The following is a 14,829-nucleotide window of genomic DNA, read 5'->3' on the forward strand; positions in this document are numbered from 1 at the left end:
TGTCACTTGACTTTAGGGGAATAGTGTGGATTTTGCAGGGAGATAAAATTTTACAGAGAGCAAATAATTTATCTGTGCAACCTTGAAGCTGAGCAGCCCAGTGTTCCCTAACGCTCTGTGCTGTGGTTATTTTATGAATTTGCAACTAAAGCAATTCTTTCTGAACTGATCAAGGGTTGTTAAAATTATACAGGTTACCAAGGGCTTTGGCTGCTTTTAGCTATGCAACTCTCATTTGTTCTGCACTGTTCTCCAAGGGTAGACTGTTGGTTATTTGGTACTTGTAATCTGTTTTTACAGAAATTTGTCTTTTTCTCCTGCCTTCAGTAAAGAAATAATCTCCATCTTCAGTAAGTAGCTGAACAGAGCGACTTGAAGAAATGCGATTGTTTTGTGATATGTTTGTGATGTTTTGTCTTGCTCAGTGCAAGAGTATTCTGAGGATGAAAGTAATCCAGGGGGGTTTGTCTGCTCTAAAATGACTGTTTAGACAGATTTGGATGTGAAATATCTTGGATATTAACACTACTGATCTGGGCCCTGTGAGGATTCTGGCTGGTGAATCTGAAGCCTTATGGCTCTGGAGAGAAGCCTTGTGAACAGCCCGTTCTCCAGTGCAGGGTTGAGTTAAAGATGTCACAGCTTAGAGTTCTGTTTATTGAATTATACAGGAGAATTTTTATTTACTTTTCAAGAACAATTGATGGTCTGGGAATGCAAAATGCTGTACACAATCAGCCTTTCATATTGTAGTAGCACTTCTGTGTCCCATGCCAGTGTCCCTCCCAGTGTGCTGTGCTCAGTTGAAGGTGAAAATGGTGCTATATTAAATTCTGTTCGGAAGTGAACAACTTTTTTAGATCCTTCTCCACCTATAAAGTTAATTCTTCTAACAGTGGCTTTGTGTGTTTTTCAGTTATAGAACTGCTGTAAACAGGTTTTTTGTGATAATGGTAATTATATGCATTTTCATGCAAGTTGCTATGTTGTAGCTATTTTCATTTTTATTTCCTGCCACTCTTGAGGGCTCTGTATTTTGAAGTGCAGTGTTTTAACTGTTAAATATGGTTTCTTCCCCTTTCCTGAGAGTCAGAGTTATTGAATAATTTACCTTAAAGGCCAGTGTTGGTAAAATGGTGAATACTTTTAATATGCTAAGATAGGTAAAAACTTTCCAGCAATAGTGATAAAATAACCTGTAATTTAAAACATTGCAGCAAGTATGTATTTTAGCCCTGAACAAAGAGAAAGACCTTGCCTGTCATGATGAATTATTGAGAAGTGGGGTGTAGGTTTTGGGCTGATTGTGTGATCAGCTGTAGGGGAGACTGGGAATTAAAGGGACATTGACACTAGTGAATTATTTATTTTGTGACTTTTGGTTTGTTTGCTTGTTTGTTTTTTATATAGGTTGCTCGAGGAAGGAAATCACTGAACACTGGGAATGGCTGGAACAGAATTTGTTGCAAACTCTTTCAATCTTTGAAAATGAGAATGACATAAATACATTTGTCAGAGGAAAAATACAGGTAGTGTATTAATTACTGCAGTTGTTGTTAGTGATAAATATGACTGGGGAAAGAAAAATTATGTGAATTTGAAATAAATTGGAGCTGGTGGTTCCCAGGCTGCTCTGCCTTTTTGAAGAACTACCAGATGCTAAGTAGCAGCGTGTGTAAAAATCAGGGAAACTGGGAATAGTGCATGTAGCTTAGAACAGTGTGATTTTTTAAAAAACCATATAAATATATAGGCAGGTCTTAAGGCATTGCAAGTTCTAAAATTAATTGCACTGTCTTAAACTTTGACAGTTGTCTGTGCTACTGTTTCTCCATTGCAAGGCTTAATTTTAACTTTTTTCATGCACTCATAATGTCTCCTCCCCCTCTTCTGTGCAGTTAAGTCCTATAGTATTGGCATTTGCACTCCATATAGGTGTTAGGGTTGCTGGTTCATTGATTTGTTTCCTTGGTGGGAAGTGGGAGTGTTGATTTTCTCAGAGTTTCTTTTTCTCTTTATAGGTCAGATAATAACTATACTGGCAAAAAGTACTTTTTTTGTACTAAGAATTATCTCAAAATACATACTTTTTTCAAAGATTGTAAGAAGAATTGCTGTATTTATTGGTGTGTGTTCAAAGTATTGGCTTTGTCTCATTCCTCTTTTAACCTTTTGTATCATAAGTCAGCTCTCTTACAAATCCCACAGTTGCTTGTGTTTCCCCAGTGAATCAGGCATGAGTGCTATAGATGGTCATGGACATACCTTATATGTGTGTTTTGAAATATAATCCTTAAGGAAATTGTTGCTTCCTAGATTTGGATCAATACTAAATGTGAACGATGTTTCTCTGTCTTATACTCTGCTCGTCATGTAAATATGGAGCAAGTTGAAGGCAAAAAGTCACAAAAAGGCAAAAATTTTATAACTTTTATATAAAAGACAATAGAGATTGGGAAAATAAGCAAATAAAACAGAGTATAGAACAGAAGGAACCGTAGTCTTTAAAAATATTAAAAAACATCTTTTGACCTGTTGCCTCTTCAAATTTCATGAGGGTCATCTGCACCTGAAAGTGGGAAATTTTTTCCACTCTGTTAGTAAGTCTGATTGAAGATTTTTTTTTCTTCTTTCTTCTCCCCTCCCTTTTTTTGCTCTTTTATGCTCAAGGTCCAATAAGAGGGGTCATAGAAGTAATACAAAATTTTCTGTAAAGAGCAACAGTTCCTTTTTTTCTTCCCTTCAGAAAAATGTCATGTGAAATCCTGTGTCTGTTTCCCCAGGAAGGAAGATGAAAATACTGCAGGCCATGGGTGCTTCACGGGGCTGTTAGGAGTGTTTGAGTTGGGTTGGATAATTTAAAACAAGGCACTGGCAAGGGGGTCGGTGTTTGGTTGCTGTTGACATGGGCACAGCAGGGAGTAAGGCCATCAGAAAGAAAACCTTGAATAAAGTGAATAACTACACAAGTCAAAGAGTGAGCAGAACAATAAGAGCTCCCTGAACGACTTCCTTGGCAATGCAGTAACCATTGTGGCCTGGATGGCAGTGGGAATTAGGATATCTGATAGCCCATGGCCACTAACAGGATTGTTCTGGTTTTATTCCCTGCCAGGGCATCATTGCTGAGTACAACAAGATCAATGGCATCAAGGAGGATGATGACACTGAGAAATTCAAGGAAGCCATAGTGAAATTTCACAAGCTGTTTGGGATGCCAGAGGAAGAGAAATTAGTGAACTACTACTCCTGCAGTTACTGGAAGGGAAAGGTTCCCCGGCAGGGCTGGGTGTATCTCAGCATCAATCACCTTTGCTTTTACTCTTTTCTCATGGGCAGGGAAGGTATGTTAGCAGTGGAATGGTAATTTGTGCATCTCACAGTGGTTAGGAAATCTCCTGTAGCTTGTTTCTTTTCACGTACTGATCACTGAGGGTACAAAGACACTACTGAGGAAAGGAGAAGCAGGGAGTAATTCCCTGATTTGTCACACTGCTTAACTGGGTGCTTGTTCCCTTGTTTGTTTGGTCTTTCTCAAAGTAGTTCTCTGTAAAAAGGAAATAGGGACAAGATCACACCAGTTCTGATTTTCTTTTCTGCTCTCACACAATCCTCACGTACTACTCTGGCAGACTTTGCAACCTTAAATCACATTTGTTCAACACCAGAACATCAAAAAGGTTTCAGAGGAGACCCAGAATAAAGAACTGCTTAGTGTGGATGCAGCCAGTCTGCTCTGCAGGGGGTTAATTCGAGGGACAGTGGAGTTGAGCAATTCAGCACTATTTTTGGTTATGGGCAAGGGATCACTCTTGGGATTTAGCCCCTGCTTTAAGGACACCAGCTATATTGGTCCTGGGAGAAAAGCTTAGGTTCTGTGTGGCTGTAATATTTGAAACTTTTTGCTGTATAAAGATAAGACAAGCCTGTCTGATGTGTTCAGACTGTGTTTCTTTGCTTCCATAGGAAAAGGAGATCAGAGTCTGAGCTAGTGCAGTGACAATGATAAGTCACGTTAGCTTACCTGGCCTTGCAATGCTTGTGTGGTGTTCTGTAAATAAAGTAAATGATATTTAAACTCTTTTATCTCCTGTTTGTCAGGTGACAGTGGTTTGTTTGTACAAACTTGATCTATTTATGCTGTACTCCCAAATTTCAGGGTGCTAGAAAAAGTCAGTTGAATGCATTTTATAGGACGAGGAAGCTAAAAGCTCCTGAATATGCTCATTTTTGTACTGAACCTTGTTTTTTGTTTGCTCTTGTTCAGCAAAGTTAGTTATCCGTTGGGTTGATATCACTCAGCTTGAGAAGAATGCTACGCTGCTCTTCCCTGACATGATCAAAGTGAGCACGAGGTCAAGTGAACATTTTTTCTCAGTATTCCTTAACATCAGTGAGACATTTAAACTGATGGAACAGCTTGCCAATATAGCCATGCGACAGCTTTTGGACAATGAAGGATTTGAACAGGACAGGTCATTGCCCAAACTGAAAAAGAAATCCCCCAAAAAAGTGTCTGCTCTAAAACGGTACGTAGCATTGCCTCTTACTCATTTCTTCCTCCTCAGTCCTTGTACTTGCAGGATTTTGTCCAAAAGTTTTCTAATGTTGTGGCCATTTACTGCTACTCCAAAAGGAATGATTGATTCCAGCAGTGGCAAAATGTGAATAATTATTTAAATATAATTACTTGGTATCTTGTTGAAATAGGGATACGAGCATGTTGCAGAAATAAGCTTTCTTGGGCCAAATGCTCATTTGTTCAGAATCTCTTTAGTGTATCTCCTGATACTGGCCACATTTTGGTATCTGTTATAAGGCCATTTTATGTCTGTATGGGAAGGTAATAAAGTGATTAATGTGCTGTTAAGAACTATACCTAGTATTCATATTTTATCTTATCACTGGAATTGAGAAATTAGAGTCTAGAGTAACAGTTCTGTCTGGAATATAGTTTAGGTAACAGCAATACAGAAATTGACATAAAATTCTAAGGAATGAAAAGTTATCTGAAAAATATTTCTTCTTCTTTTATATCACACTTCAGCTTGTTAGTTTCTTTTTAATTTTTTCTTTATATGTCATTCATGTTAGTGTACCATACAGAATTATAGCCAGTGCCTGTTTATATTTCTCATTATTTAGTGACATCTGACACGCATTGTATCACTTTTGTTTGTCCTTACTGTTGAGTGTTTTGCACTGAATGCATTATCAAGACTAAGTCTTGAAATTGTTACCAAACTCTAACCTTAAGGATTCCATGATGTTAATAAAAAAGCCTCAAAGAAGCATTTTTTAATTACTATTAGCAAAAAATGGATTCACTGTATATATTCTCAGAAAGTGCAGCTGAATATGGAAAGCTCACTCCGTCTTTCCTCTCTGAGAAGTGAGGATGAATGTCTGAGTCATTCATGGCAGAGTTTTTTCTCAGGTGGTTTTAGAACCTTCCAAAAGTGAAGACTGTATCTCCACTATAGGCAAATTATTTCCAGCTTTTTGCTGTACACTCCTTGCTTAGCTATGTGTTGCAGGTAACTTGCAATGATTTGCATAAAATATATCTTAAAATGTATTAATACGTTCCCTAAACCAAGAAAATCTTTCTGTGGGTTTTTTTAGAGATCTTGATGCCAGAGCAAAGAGCGAGAGATACCGTGCATTGTTCCGACTCCCCAAGGATGAGAAATTAGATGGACACACAGACTGTACTCTTTGGACTCCTTTCAACAAAATGCATATTTTGGGTCAGATGTTTGTGTCTACAAACTACATTTGCTTTACTAGTAAAGAAGAGAACTTGTGCAGCCTTATTATCCCTCTTCGAGAGGTATATACTTGTATTTTTTAATTTATATGGCAATTTAAATAAGCAGTGTCTTATTTAGCTTTGATTTTTTTATTTTGGTGGGGGTTTTTGACTATATTTTTTTATTCTTTTTGGAGAAAAGCCTCTTTTCATCCTTTTTATTTCTTGTGAGCATGCCATACTGATGTGTTCTAGGTAATATTTAATGACTATCTATCTTAGTTCATGGTTCCTACTACTGAAGCTTGCATGGAATTTTTTCTATCAGTTTTCATAACCCTTGTGAATTCTTCCTCTCTCATAACTTGTATTCTGATTTACAGCCCAATTTTACATTTTTTGTGCCTCATAGGGAGGAGTGGAGGGTGAAACTTCCTAGAGTGGAAATTCTGTTAAAGAATCTGTCGCATAAGATTTACTTTTGTCAGATGTAAAAAGATTCATAATCCTAAAGTTTTGAGTTGCCTCTTCACACAGACTTGCAATTGTTTATTCTTGTATGTGGAAAATATTTTGTCTGTATTTTTCAAATTGGTGTGTTTCCCTTTTCAAAGCTGGTTGCTTAAAGCAGATCATCAGTAAGAAGAGTTTCTTTGATGCAATTAAAAAATAATTATGTTGGGGAGTTTTTTATGGTTGACTTGATTTGTGGGTTAATGGCAAATTGTGGTAAGTAAGTTTTGGAAGTAGTAGCAAAGCTGATGTAACCAAGGACAGTTTGGCTTGACTGAAGAACCATGGAATACTTCAAGGCACTGTTTTCCCCTGCAAATCATAAAGAGTAAAACGAGTACATGTTCAGAAACTTTGAAGTACAGGTTCTCAGCAGCTTTTTGCAGCAACTTTGGTTGTTTGGGATAAGACATTCAGTTATGGTTTCACTGTTTGTCTGAAAATCAGAGGGAATGGCAGTCCTGCAGGTAAAGTGGTGGAGGGGGAGTCAAAGTCTTTATTTAACAGGACCTCTTTTCCTGAATGCAGCTTCAGCAACTGCTTTTGATAGCCACAGTCACAGCAGCACAGGATTCAGAGCAGCTCCAAAGCTTTAAGAGACAGAAGTAGGTGAAGGAATAAATGCTTCTGTTTGAACAGCTTCAAGTCTCAGCACCAGCAAGGAGAGCAGTAAACCAGGGGGTTAGTGCCAGTTCTCAGATCATCTGATCGGTACCTGTAGTAATTAAAGGAAACCTTTCTATCTAATGAAAGCTTTGGGTTAAACCTTAAGTTAATTCCAATGTTCTGTAATATCCTGGAGGTGTTTTGACAGATGAGACAATAGCAAAGCATTGATTCAGAAATTATGAAGGGGAAAGATGCTTTTCAGTGGCTGACTGCACTGCTCACTGCACTTTCAGCAGGTGCCCTCTCCAAGATAAAGCACCTCAGATATGTGTGTGTCTCTATTGAATAGGAAATAAGTGGATATCAGCTCTCATTATAGCAGAGCTATAATTAGGCTTGCTTTAATAATGACTGTCCTGTGCCTTTAGAGCCTGTATTGTGTGCTGATTGTACTCAAACAGCTTTTAAGTGGAACAGGAAACATAGGGAACACTGTTTAGCTAACTTCAATATGCTATTAGTGAAGTCCTTTAAGTTAACAAGTAGGTAGTAGATTTGTAGTTAACAGAACAATAAAAGGAGGTGGAAAGAACAGAGAAGTGGTTTAGCCCCTGAGTGGTGCACTGCAGTCTTTAACTCTTCAAAGAGAATGCATGAAAAATGGTTACCCTATCCATTTAGCTAGAGCTATTAATATTGTAGTACTCATGTCTTACCATTGATTTCTGGTTTTGAAAAGGTTAAAGGAGCAAGAGTCAAAAAGTCCTAGTGAAATTAAATGTCCTGCTTTCTGTTCTGAAGGCAGTAAGTCAGTTTTCATTAAGAAATCATCTAAAGTAATAAAAGCAGTAGTTCAAAGTATTTATAATTGTGATTTGTGTTTTGTTCAATGTATGAACTGCACAAGCTTGATGGACTGATATGTTTATGAGGTAATAGTTGGTAATGTTTAGGGCACACAACTGTTACATAATTCATCAACAGTGTATGACTTATCCCTGAGATTTCTGTGTGTTAATGTGCTTTACCAAAACCTCAGGGAACTCATTCTCTGTACTCAGTAGATTGTGGTATGAGTACTGTTTACAGGCTGGAGTTCAGTTAGATTAGTGACTGTTCCTCTAACAACTGAAGGCCATTGAGAAGCCTCCACCTCTCAGGGTTAGATATTTTCCTTTGTAAGGGAAGACATAGGGCTAATTTCCCTTTGTTGCAAGTTCCTGTGTACTGTGAAAATGCATTTAAAATACCACTGTGCAACTGTTTTCACAGTATGCAGCTGTAGTACAGTTGTGCAGGAGCATCATCTCAGAAATGGTTTATTCACATGTATTGACACTAAAAGGTAGGCCAAGGTTTCTGTGACCTGTGCTGATGATGTTAGGAAGCAAGAGAGGGATTTGGAAGTCCTACAAAAAAGCTGATAGATTTGTATCCCACAGATGGAATTTTGTTTTACTGATTCTTTTAAAATGCAGTCTGAGTAAAATCAGCTAAGTAGTTCAGGGGAGTTTTGATGGAAAATGTACTGAAACCAGTTGTTTGAGGGATTACAGCCTTTATCTTTCAGGCTTGTAGGCCCTTGTATGCAAACCATGTTTTCTGGCAAAGGGGTGTCCACTGGGATTTGATATAAGGGTGGAAGGAGAATGGCTTTATTGTATTAAGATGGTTTCTTACACCAAGCAGCTTGATTACCTAAAGATCTTAAGCTGTAGCAACTGTTTGTTCCTAGGTGACAATAGTGGAAAAGGCAGACAGCTCCAGCGTGCTGCCCAGCCCACTGTCAATCAGTACGAAAAACAGAATGACATTCCTCTTTGCCAACTTGAAAGACAGAGACTTCCTTGTGCAGAGGATCTCAGACTTTCTGCAACAAACCACCTCAAAAATATACTTGGATAAAAATATTTCTGGAAGCTATATCAGCTCGGATGATGAGGTATGTGAAGGAACACGAATAATTTACTAGAAGAGGATTTTAACTGGTGTGGGGAGAGGAAGCACCTTTACGTTTTTGTAAAGCTAAACCTTTAGGCACAGAAATGTGACCTCTTTTTTGTTAATGCCTTTGAGCTGAAGTGTTAAAATTTGTCAGTTAGGATATCTATCTTTTTCATGTTAAACCTAAGAGAAGTGTCATAGTTAATTAACTGGTTAATTGAATAGTACTTTTAATATCTATTTACTTGTCCATTGAAATGTAGTTCTGGAATTTTAATAATTTGAAGAAATTATCGGTTGGCATGAAACTCCTTTTATTCAAGCCTTTAGCCGCTAAATCCCGTCTTTTGATTCTTCTGCAAACAATGCCTGAGCTGAGCTGGCTTGTATGTGCACTTCTAGTGAACTTTGGAACATTTGACCTAACAGGAAAAAAACAGCTCTGTCCTGAGCATCAAATGACCCTATTCTGAACCACCTCCTTACGTATGTGTGCAAAGTAAATAGTTCTTAAAAGTTATGACTAGATACACTTTTTTAGGTGCTTTGAATGTCAAGCCTTCTGCTGAATTCCAGCTTTTATGTATGAAATTCAGGTCATGTAACAACCTCATCAGTTCTGTTAAACCCAGCAAAGTATAATAATTCAGATCTCAAAGTAGAAGAGGCTTTTGTGGTGTATCATTTTGGTATGATGTTGGTATATCTCACATTCCAAGTCTGTCCTAAGCCATACCTTAGTACTGTCCTGTGGAGCCCTACCCTGTTTGCAACGTGTGTCTTCAAAGAATTGTTCCACTTGCTTTGTTGGGGGTGAGGTATAATTACTGTGCTGTTGTATACCAGAGCATGTAGGCATGTATAGTGCTGGAACTTTTGCTGTAAATGGATCTAAGTGTTCTACCTACTGAATTATAAAAACAAATTATTGTAAGCATTTACTACAATTCATAATATGACTACATATCTAGATATGCATGACTGACTTGCAGTTTCAGGCATTTGGTGTGAACTGCTCCATGAGATTTTACTATGATGCGGTTTCAAAGCTGTTTGAGAAGTCAGAAAATCCTTTTTCTTCAAAATACTTTTCTTCCAAATCACAATCTAGTAGTCCTATGATGTTGCCAGATCAAGGGAGCTGTTTTATTGCCTGGGGCTACTTAGGGCTAACATTACCCTAGCAGTTCTAGTTCTAGAATTTGGTTGTGTTTCAGGAGAGCTGTTGAGAAACTGGAAGCTATTCTGTTATTCTCTCTCTACTGGTTAATTTCTGCTGGCTTATGTTTTTGTTAATCGTTAGCATGTATACATTTTGAGGTAAAGTGAAGTAAAAAGTCCAGACACTGGCTCATCTTTATGCCTATATTGCTTGTGACTGCTTTCTCCAGGTGTTTACAAGGTCAAGTAGTTTAATTTCTGCCAGCCCTCACAAAAGCCTGAGCTCTGAGTCAGAGGGAGAGCGACAATTCAACCTCAATGATAACGGAATTCCAACAGCAACTCAAGCTTTAATGACCATGTATCGGCGCAGGTCACCCGAGGAGTTCAACCCTAAGCTGGTAAAATACACTTTTGAGTGCTCCACCTGACTGAAAAGGCTGTCAGATTATGTTTGCCTTAAAACCCATGTTGCTGACTCAGAAGAGTTTGAATCTGACAGACAGTTAAGAAGAGGCAGTATTTTTCACAGAAGTAAAGGCTTGAACATATTGTTGTTTTACCAGTACAAACAATTTCGCTACATAAAAGCAAATCTGGATGTAATTCAAGGGGATGTTGTTGCATTCCTGCTCTTAAGTATAACTGCTTCTCTTAGCAGCAAGGTCTACTGGCATAGAAACTGGGGAATGGGAGGAGGCAGCCCATTAAGAAGGTAACTGGACTGCAGCCAGGTTACTTCTTGCTCACTTGGAAGGTTAGGATATTGCAGGCTTTTTAGCACTCAAGATTTTAGTGGGTCAGAGTGTTAGAAAGAGAAGCTGCATCTTTATGCCTGCCTTTCTTTGCTTTTAGGCCAAGGAGTTCCTGAAGGAGCAGGCCTGGAAGATTCATTTTGCTGAATATGGCCAAGGGGTCTGTATGTATCGTACAGAGAAAACAAGAGACCTTGTGCTAAAGGGCATTCCAGAAAGCATGAGAGGGGAGCTTTGGCTGCTCTTCTCAGGTAGGTTTCCCTTTGAATGTGTCTGTGGGATATAAGCAAAGGCATGAGGGAAGAAGGGAATTCAGAGGTGATTAAAGGTGCACATAATAAGTGTCTGAAAATATTTGGAGTAAGTAAGGCTGTGATTGTTAGCGGGCACCAGACGAGTTTAGACAAGATTTCTGTAAGACCAGCAAATGCCCTTTCTCAAAGAGGCTCACATAATTAAGGAAGAATACATAAAAAGCAGACCACATGCTTGGCAACCAGAAGCCAGTCGTTTAGGGACCTTCTAGGCGTTCAGCAACCACCAGCAAGCCTAATTCCCATTTATTTAATAATTTCTGGATCCAATTGAGCTTTTAGCCTTCTCAGCAATTGTTGCAAGGAATTCCAAAGGATTCTCTAGATATGTGTCCACTTAAAGTTGTTTTTTTTTTTTTTAAATTGAACAATTTTATTAGTAGTTCTATGGAAATCCATCCTACCGTAGGCATTCTTCATAACCTATCACCACATGCCTTCCTTTAGCTCTACCCTCCCCAAGATAATTACCACAGCTACCCACTCCACTTATGATGTGAGCACAAGGGCCTTTTGTCTGATGACCTCATGATGCTTTCAAGTTTGTTCTCTATTTCTTCCCCAGTAATATAGTCATGTATATTTTCTCTTTGCTGCTGGGCACTAGAGGAATGTTTTTGGAAGACAGTCACAGGAATGCAGAGCTCTGTTTTGCATCCTATTAACAGCTAGTTTGGACTAATGTTCACTGTGTATCTGTAACTCTACTTTCTGTGTAGATTACTTTGTGCTACTGACGCTTGATTTTGTTTCTGGAGAAGTTGTAAAGCCAGTAGTGAAATCTCATAGCAGCTCTGTGAGCATGTAGTGGTATCCCTAAGGCTGAGTGCCCTGCCCAGGATGACAGCATCATTTTCAGAAGTAGGAACAGAACTCATGAGTTTTTGTCTCTTGCTTTTGGCTGACTTGTCATACTGTCTGCAACCAGACACTAATCTACACTGTTCCCAGGGCATGTAGCTTTCTCAGAGACAAGTTTTGAGTTATTTAGGATAACCAAACCCACAGCCAGCTGCAGAGGGAGCTCATGATACCATGTGACTGCACAGTTGGTTTGTTCTTCACGCCTCCTGTTTCATTGTGGCAGAGAGGGATTTTATCCTCATTATAAAATGCCTGTAGAGAAGACAGGAAGGGCTGATAATCACCAAAGCCCATACTTCTAAATTTTTTAATCACCTTTAAAGAAATAATATTTTCATATTTGCTTTCAGAGTTCTTGGTGACACTTGGAATGGAAGGGGAGCAGACTATCATGTTGAAGTACTGTACCTGCTAAACCTTCCATTTTCTCCTGGTTTTAACGCTGTTCTCCTACTCCTAGGAGCCATTAATGAAATGACCACTCATCCTGGCTATTATGAGGACCTAGTGGAGAAATCAATGGGAAAATACAATCTTGCTACAGAAGAGATAGAGAGGGATCTGCACCGCTCCCTTCCAGAACACCCTGCATTCCAGAATGAGATGGGTATTGCTGCTTTAAGGAGAGTCTTGACAGCTTATGCTTTCAGAAATCCAAACATAGGATATTGTCAGGTAATTGAAATCCCCTGCACTCCTTCAGTTTCTGGAGTTCCAGTTCTGTCCTTGCAGGCTGTCCTTCAGTCATGCACGTGAGGGTTTGGCTGTGTGAAGCACACAGAGCTGTGGATGGTGCTTGTGAGCTCGGTGCTGCAGAGAGGCAGGAATGCTGAGGCCAGAGGGATGTCACACAAGGACCTGCTCTAACAGCACTATTAGCAGCACACATTGAGAGATTTTCTGTAAGCATAATTTCTGCTCATAAATATACAAACTGGACAGATGATAACAGAGCTGTCTACAAAAAATGACAATGTACCCTGAAGAAAGGTTATTTTCATGTTAACAAAAAATACCCTCAAAACCAAAACACATTGTGTTCAGTCTTAAATTTTTACCTATTTTTACCTGTCCACATTATAATGAAATGTTATTCAATGTATTAGTTATAACCCTCCAGAACCTCCTTTCCTCTTTCAGTGATGCCATGTCATCATTCAAAACAATGAAAAGAAACAAGACCAGAAAACAACCGAAAAACCAAGCAAAAACCCCCCAAACACTTTGGAAAAAATAAAGTATCCTAGGAGATATCACTGGGAGTCCTAACCATATATCTGTGGAGTTAATGCTGACCCCAGTGCATGGTTTTGAGGTTCTTATGCCCATAATTCAAGTCACTAGTTTCTGGTCCTAAATATTTCTTTCATATTATATAATTTTGGTTTATCACTGGGTCTTTTTTTGCCTTCCTACATACTTTTGCAAAGAAGAAACTTAGATTTGTTAGTATTAAGAAGCCTTATTAATGTCTAACTTTTAAGACTTCCAGATGCAACTTGAGTAAGTGCAAGCAGTTGTAACAAGATACCATCATAAATTATTTAATAACACATGAGGTACTAAGTAATAGCTACAACGTTTTTAAAGATTATTTGACAGAGAAGCAGTAGAAAGACATTTCAGTTCTGGTCCCTAGAACTGTCACAGTAATTAATAACCTTGAGATTTGGTTCAGCTACAGTGAGAATTCAGGCACATCACTAGTGCTGTGGGAGGTGTTCTGGCTGCACCAGACCCAGATTCCCCAAGAGCACCTATGGCAGAATATCAGTAGCAGTGTAACAGATGCTTGCAGACCTGGCTCAGCCCTTGATTAGGAAGAAAAATCTTGATTTCTTAGAAAAAAAAATCTGCAACACAAAACAACCCAAAAAAACCCACCAAAAAGCCCCAGTGAAACAACAACAACAAAACGAAAGAAAAACCTTACAATTTTCTGTGATTTGAAGTTTCCTAACCACTTTTCCGCCCAGGTCCAGTGCTAGATATTAAATAATTGTATTTCCCTTTCTTTTAGGCTATGAATATTGTCACTTCAGTGCTCCTCCTTTATGCAAAAGAGGAAGAAGCTTTCTGGCTGCTGGTGGCTCTGTGTGAGCGTATGCTGCCTGACTACTACAACACAAGAGTTGTTGGTAAGCTTTGGGACATGTTTGAAATGACACTATAAAAACTAACCAAATGAACTGGTGTTATTTGTACTGAAACAAATATATGGGTAGGTGCATCTGTGCATGCTGGTGATGAGCCAGCCTGCTCAGGAGAATAAAGGCAATTTCCTAAAGAGGTAATGTTGTTGCTAATAGTTTATCACCTACTCAGGGTCAGATGACATTCTAAATTGGGGTTAAGTAAAGTAGATTGTTAAGAAAAGATGGGAGGCTAAAATTTGAGTTTTACATGATCCAATTAGCTGATTAAGGTAAGGTGGAAACAGGAGCTTTAGCAGTTTGCAGTAGAAGTCTTTGTGCCTGTACCTCTGATGTGGAAGGGCACAAGTATCAGAAAGCTGTTGTTGTCAGATGAGCTTCCTTGTGCATGTCAAAGACAGTGACTTCAATTTATCATGGAATCTGCTTTTACTATAGCTCACAAATACTAGAGATACTCAGCCTTAGAAATTGTTCTTCCTGGCCTGTTTAAAACACTAATGTTGTGGCATGGGAATGTATAATACAGAGTTCTCTTGAAGTAAATCTGAACCCTCACAGTCACTCTGGCCTCATTCAACCGGTGATGCTGAGGTCTTGCTCCAATTAGTAATGGTAATATCAAGCCACTATTTAACTTCTGCTACTGCTAGACCAAATTACTCTGTGCTTATTTATTCTGAAGTGTATTATTAAAACAGAAAAAAACTTATTACAGTTCAATTTGTATGTATAGTAGTGTAATGGAGTCTGTTACTCATTTG

The 14,829-nt window shown here is 38.6% G+C and overlaps 1 protein-coding gene across 2 annotated transcripts in view; it reads left to right on the forward strand.

The window, feature by feature from the left end:
* The window catches only part of TBC1D9 (TBC1 domain family member 9), a 44,154-nt gene that overhangs the window by 14,786 nt on the left and 14,539 nt on the right, over window positions 1–14,829 (forward strand). For both annotated transcript variants that reach the window (XM_064711333.1, XM_064711334.1), the window contains exons 3-11: window positions 1,411–1,529; window positions 3,116–3,344; window positions 4,268–4,529; window positions 5,626–5,833; window positions 8,610–8,816; window positions 10,210–10,380; window positions 10,835–10,985; window positions 12,373–12,587; window positions 13,933–14,050. In XM_064711333.1, the coding sequence (XP_064567403.1) occupies window positions 1,411–1,529; window positions 3,116–3,344; window positions 4,268–4,529; window positions 5,626–5,833; window positions 8,610–8,816; window positions 10,210–10,380; window positions 10,835–10,985; window positions 12,373–12,587; window positions 13,933–14,050 (1,680 nt within the window). The remainder of the gene's footprint in view (window positions 1–1,410; window positions 1,530–3,115; window positions 3,345–4,267; window positions 4,530–5,625; window positions 5,834–8,609; window positions 8,817–10,209; window positions 10,381–10,834; window positions 10,986–12,372; window positions 12,588–13,932; window positions 14,051–14,829) is intronic.

The sequence above is a fragment of the Zonotrichia leucophrys genome, chromosome 4, assembly GCF_028769735.1.
Source record: "Zonotrichia leucophrys gambelii isolate GWCS_2022_RI chromosome 4, RI_Zleu_2.0, whole genome shotgun sequence".
Classification (NCBI taxonomy): Eukaryota; Metazoa; Chordata; class Aves; order Passeriformes; family Passerellidae; genus Zonotrichia; species Zonotrichia leucophrys.